Here is a 6,429-nt window from a genome sequence, read left to right as displayed (position 1 = left end):
TGACATAAATTGAAACATTGGAGTTGCTACTTGTTTTTAGGACAGATTAAGGATCTTACTTATAAGTTATACTCGTGTTTGATATACAAGTCTCTAACTACATTGAAGACAATCTCTTAATAGTTTAAAAAGTCTAAAAATCTTTTGAATTTACCGGTACCAATGTTGGGTTGTTACGTTGGTCGTGCTCCTCATAGCCTTCACTTATTTCTTGAAATAGATATCCACATGCAATGTAATACTACTAATGGATTCACTTAATAGCTAATAAAGCAGTTAATATGATTACTTACCTTGCTCAATTACATTAGCATTAGTTTGAAGGTTAATTGGAAGATCTTCCTCTTCTTCCTCGATAACATTAGCATTAGTTTGAAGGTTAACTGGAATATCTTCCTCTTCTTCCTCGATTACATTAGCATTAGCTTGGAGGACTGGAATATCTTCCTCTTCTTCATCTGATTCAATCTCTTGATCTATTGGATATTCAATTTCTGTTGTACTCTGATCATATATAGCGACATCAAAGTGAGAACGCGGGTTGTATGTGAAGATTAATAAGCTCCTGACGGTTATTGAGTAATAGCCACAGAAATCTTTCCATCCTTTGGCTAGCCAAATTTGGCCTTGAGAATTTTCCACTTCAACCTCCCATGCTTTTCCATGGGGAGCCTCAAGAAACACGGGGTTTAACATGTTCTTGCAATGTCTTTTGGCAAATACTACTGGAATCCTCTGTGTGCAAAAGAAATTTGAATTCAATTTCATACAGACAGAAGCAGACATAAATAATTAGTTTACCATATATCTTGGACTGAACACACAGAAGCAGACCTATGTGACTAATTACTTTTACAGGTACAAGCTACCTCCTATTAACACATCCTTATATTTGGTTTATCAAATGTTGAATCCTCCAAATGTCTATCCTTGGGCGTGAAAGGAATGTTTTTTTTATCGAGGGATGAAATTGCCTTCTTACATGATTGTTTTGAGAAATTCTCATTGAATTAGACCCATATAAAAGTATAGTGATTGTTGGATCTAAATCAACAGTTAACAAGGACTGAAAATACAGTTGCACTAAAAAAAATTTGGGAATCTGTGACAAAAATCAAGATTTGGAAGATGAAGAAAGTACTTACGAGACGGCATAACTCATCTGAGGAAGTAATGATTTGGATGAACTTAGGGTTGTTGGGAGAAGAGTTCCTACAGGAAGAGCCACGGAACTTGTTTACCATGACGGCAGGTGAGCAATGGATGGGAAATCTGAGTGTTGAGGAATGCTTTTTATAGGACTTTGATGCACGAATTACGAGGACAATGCAATGTGTCTCATGAGGACTGTATTATATTTGCTCACGTGATGTGTGTGACTGATTCACGAGGACTGTATTATATCTGACTTTACTAAGGGGGGCTAGGCCTTATCTTATTAATTCTAATGAGACAACAATATCTGACTCACGTGATGCGTGTGACTGACTCACGAGGACTGTGTAATGTACAAGGCAAAAGAAAAATACATGAATAGTGTTTGACCAGATTTTCAATCAGATTATGAAAATCTGTCTTTAAAATTTTTCAAGTTTCAACCCTGTTTTTTTGGCAAAGTTTCAATTTCACTCACAAAAGTTTGATTTTTTAAAGTAAAATACATATCGAAACACAACTTCATATTTCAAAAATTATAATTGTGTACGCTTTGTCCCGAAAAATGTGATAAAAAAGAAGAAAATGTATGAGATAAGGCCTTTGCTGGTTTGGCTCCCTCTTATACTGGTCTACACTCCCCTTGGCCCTTGTGAGCTGGTCTTTCTTTTGCCTAGCTTTGTCCCGAACCAAGGAGGCACTAAGAAAAAGTACGTAATGGATACGCCTTCCAATTCTCATGTCTTAAGAACGAGAGATTTCTTCCGTTTCATCGATTTTTTCCGGATCCCACGATAAGGTGTTACAACTAATACAATTACCATATTAAGTTTCAATTGCAATAATAGTGACAAAAGGTATAAAACAATCAAATTAAAACGCTTACTAAAAGAAATACAGAATTATCAATCTAGTAGTACAACACTACCATTATTCTTGCGCAGCTAATCAGGCCTTTCATCAGCTAAAACAAGAAAGAGAGGCATTTGAGAAAGTGCAACATTTTCTTGCGTAAATTAGTTTTGATGACAATAGTTTTTGGGGTTTTAATTAAGCAAGGCTCGATGCTGTTATATCCAATTGATTTGGTTTTCTCGAAATCAACTAGTCGACTTGAAATTATATATTCATTTTGTGATCCACATGACTTAGACAAGAATCCTATATTTTACCCACCTAGTGATGTTTTGATTGAATTTCGAAGATCGTGATACCAATTAAGATTATTCTTTGACATCTATCTTATATAATGACTAGAATAGAACATGCTCAACTCTTTCTAAAATAAAGATCCATATATACATTGTTTCCTTCCCTTTTAAAAGGAAGGAACTAGCACAAAGTACCTGAACAAAATATACATTGAACAGAAGTTTTGGTCCATTCAAACACAAACTCCTTTAGATTGAAGTACCATGTCACTATGTCTAGTGGAAAAAAATTCCGAGCTACTGACGGCGTTATATAGTCTGTTAATTTAAAGGATGCATTATCATATAGAACTAAAGATTCATAACGTAATAATTTGAGTTGGAAAAAAAAACAATAGAGAAATTATGGCTTTGAAGCGTGAAAAATCACTTTCTTTCAAGAGTCATAGGGATTACAAGAAATTCTTTATCAGAATACAACAAAGCCTGAAACCTATTTGCAATTGAATACGCTGATAGAGTGGGTAAAAGTCTCACATTGATTGGGGAGTGGACCGGTGATGGTCTCCTTATATGAACTATGAAATCCTTCCTTCATGAGCTAGTTTTTGGGGTTGAGTTAGGTCTAGGTGTCATATCTTTACATGGTATCAGAGTTAGGTCCATCATCGTTTGGGCTCTTGGTTTGCGCGTCAGTTGGGCTTGGACGTAAAGGGGGGGGGGGGGGGTGTTAGAGTGGGTAAAAGTTCCACATTGGTTGAAGAATGGACTAGTGGTCTCCTTATATGGATTTGGGCAATCCTCCCCTCATGAACTAACTTTTGGGGTTGAGTTAGACCCAAGTAGTGTCATATCTCTTACATACACCACATCCGGAAATTCATCGTATTTATAGAAGCAGTCAAGGAGACCTTTTCGAAAAAAATCTCATTTTCTGAATAGATACAATCTTTTTGTTCAATTAAATTTTTTAATATTAATTCAAATTTTAAATAAATAAATTGGTTAATAAATTAAAATCTTTTATTTAAGATTTAAGATCACAAATTTTAAAAGACTTGTTGCTATATAAATATTATGACATTCTTGTTTATAATCACTTATTTCAACAATGATCTTTGATATTTCTAATAATTATGCGAGTCAAATTTTATCACATGAATTGAAACAAGAGAGTTATTACTTGTATTACTACTAAATTCTAACGAAACGAGATGACAGATTTCATTATGTTTATAGCTAATAAATCAGATAAGATGTTTTACTCTTCTAACTCTATTACATTAGGTTGAAAGCCAACTGGAATATCATCATCTGCTTGCCCTCCTTACATGAGTAGTGTTTTTTTTTTATGGCTTAAAGGCGCCTTTGACAATAAAGGAATGAGGACAGAGGCACGACTACATACTTGGCACTTGGCAATGGACACAATATTTTTATTTCATTCATTCTCCATTCCGTCTACTCTGGGAACCCATAATCTGACGCCTATTCATTCTAAAAAGGTTGGAATAAAATTCGACCTATTTTAAATTGTCCCACATTGATTGAAAGAATAAGGTGTAGATCTTGCACATTTTGTGCCTCATTATCTAGCCTCAACCAATGAAAGGTCAAAGATTCAATTTTTACAGGGTAACAAAGAGAGACATGACATTTTTGTATATATCCAACTTGTGAGAACCTCGATTAATTCACGCTCAAAATTTTGTCTAGCCTTGGTCGTGAAAAGGAATATTTTTGTCAAGGGAATGAAATTTAATTTGTCTTCTTACATTGGATTTTGAGAAATTTTAATTGATTTAGATTACTAATCGTTTGATTTAAATCCACAATTAACAAGGAGGGAAAGTAGAGTTGCACTAACATAGAGTTGGGAATCAGTCGGTGAATTCAAGATTAAAAAGAGAAATTAAACAAAGAAGATGGGATTAAAGCACTTACGAGACACCAATATACAACTACACCATGTTTAGGCACAAAAATAAAGTTTTTATTGGAAAAACTAATTATGTGGTCATGATTCACGAGACAAAAGAGGTAGACCTAAGATTTTGCCCTAATAAATTCAATGAAGAAATGAAATTTACTATTTGACCATAAACTTTGGATTAAATTTTGAAAATCTATCTTTGAAAAATTTTCAAGTTTCAAAATTTGGTTCTTTTTGAGAGAATTTTCACTTTCACTCACAAAAATTCAATTTATTTCCAAGTAAAATGTATGTTCAAACATAAATTCAAATTTCAAAATATGATAACTTCATAAACTCAAATTTTCAAATTTCAACTTTAAAATTTATGCTCAAATTAACGGGAATATCATGCATGACACTATGTAGTTCTCGTGGTTCTATATGACATTTCGGTGGTTTGAATTTCCAAACACGTCTACTTTGAATTACGAGTGTGAGTCAATCTTAAATGACCTCATTTAAGGAAATACTTACAATTTGAGTTGTGTCGATGGCAATGTCCTTAAGAATATTTCACTTGATTTAGGTATATATTCTTAGATTTAACAAACTCTTCTATATAAAATATGAGTCAAAAGATTTAATTAGAAATAAATCCAACACATTTATAGAATATATGGGAGAAGAAATTTATCTTCATCTTCACCCTCATAAGGAGAAAAAACTACCCTAAATATATACATAATTATAAAGCTAGATATAGACAAGATGAGGTGACACATCTGTATGGTCTAGAAAATTATTACTATCTTTTATATTAAATCTTTTTGAATTTTTTACTTCATTATTGTCATTAATCAATTCGTTTGTTAATTAAAAAAAAAGATTACATCTAAATAAATCTCATGAGTTATATAAAACCTCCATACCTTTGTATTCTCAGTTAATTAACTACATGTCACCTTAACTCCCTTCTACCTAATTCTTGTATCAATCTATAAATAGCAATCATGTATGGAGTTGTTGGATGCTTATTTTCATTTTCTCCTTCTTTTTAATTAGTATCTTTTTCCTTTATTTTTTTTCAACGCTAATGTATATAGTAATCAAAAGAAAGGACATAAAAAAAAAGGTGATGTGGAAATATGACCATAACTTTGATGAGTATTGAGTTTGAAATGAGCATGATAAGAGAACACAATTTCTTCCTTGGACTACAAATCAAACAAACAACTACTGATTTCCAAGGGGGCAGTGTAGCCTTTCTAAATGAGAAGAAAGGTGAAATTGTTGAAATAGGTAAGGTTGAAATTTTCTCTGGCTTTGGAGGCAACAAAATTTGAATCCCACTTTTTGACATATAAAATGTATATGTTGATGAATCAAGGTCCTTATTGTAAAATTCGCCGCAAGTTTTCCTCTTTATAAAACTTTGTTATGTAACAGTCGTGAGCTAAATTGGTGAAGATGTGCCCAGTCCCTTGCTTCTTGCTCCAACTTAGGAGTAGACTCGCCAGGATTTTGAAAGTTCCAGTTTTCTCTAAGTGCGCAATTTGACGGTCTTTTTCAGTCACTCTCCGCAACATAATCAATGTCTCGTTTAGATAGTTGAGGTTATTATTTTTTGCCCATTTAATGAAATGTGTCCATGGTTTATAGATTCTTCTTTTTTCTTCATTGGATAATAATTAATAATATGTGGTCACTTTTTTCATCTTCTTGTGGTAGTTTCTAATCTTTTTGTTGTTCATCCTTATTAATTAAGGCTTGAGCGCTGCTCATCCATGAGAATATTTTTTACAATGGTTTGGGCCTTGTTAGGTGATTCCATCTTGAAGGAGATAGGGAGAAATTAGTATGTTTTGAAAGACTTCTTTTTCTCTTCTGGTCCCAGTCCTGGCTTTATTCTAATCCTCATTTATCTAGTGGGGATAGTGGATTTAGGTCTCGAGAAACAGAACGCGATAACTATTTTAGGACGAAGGCGTTATTAAAGTAAGTGATAAGGTAGATTTTCTCTCTCTTCTTCCATCATTACTTATAACTTTTCACAAAGCTGCAAAATAGTAATTCATTTGCTAGTAAATAATTGATGACTAGAAAAAAAGATTTTAAAATATATCAGCCAAAACCAACCAAGAGTAACGTTCCCTAATGTTTACAAAATAAAATGCTTACTAGAGCTAGTAGCACTTGATGAATACATAT

General features: G+C 33.1%; 1 protein-coding gene across 1 annotated transcript; it reads right to left on the bottom strand.

Annotated features, from left to right (window-relative positions):
* Window positions 1-285: 285 nt before the first annotated feature.
* Window positions 286-1,896, bottom strand: LOC125840134 (B3 domain-containing protein At1g49475-like). The gene is made up of 3 exons (XM_049519101.1): window positions 1,784-1,896; window positions 1,146-1,272; window positions 286-735 (listed from the first exon to the last, which is right to left on the bottom strand). The coding sequence occupies exons 1-3, from the start codon at window positions 1,894-1,896 to the stop codon at window positions 286-288; spliced, it is 690 nt and encodes a 229-aa protein (XP_049375058.1).
* Between the last annotated feature and the right edge of the window lie 4,533 nt (window positions 1,897-6,429).

This window comes from Solanum verrucosum, unplaced genomic scaffold (assembly GCF_900185275.1).
Source record: "Solanum verrucosum unplaced genomic scaffold, falcon-dt-bn FXZP01000180.1, whole genome shotgun sequence".
NCBI classification, from domain to species: Eukaryota; Viridiplantae; Streptophyta; class Magnoliopsida; order Solanales; family Solanaceae; genus Solanum; species Solanum verrucosum.
The sequence above is the reverse complement of the archived record's forward strand: the minus strand, read 5'-3'. Positions and strand labels throughout refer to the sequence as shown.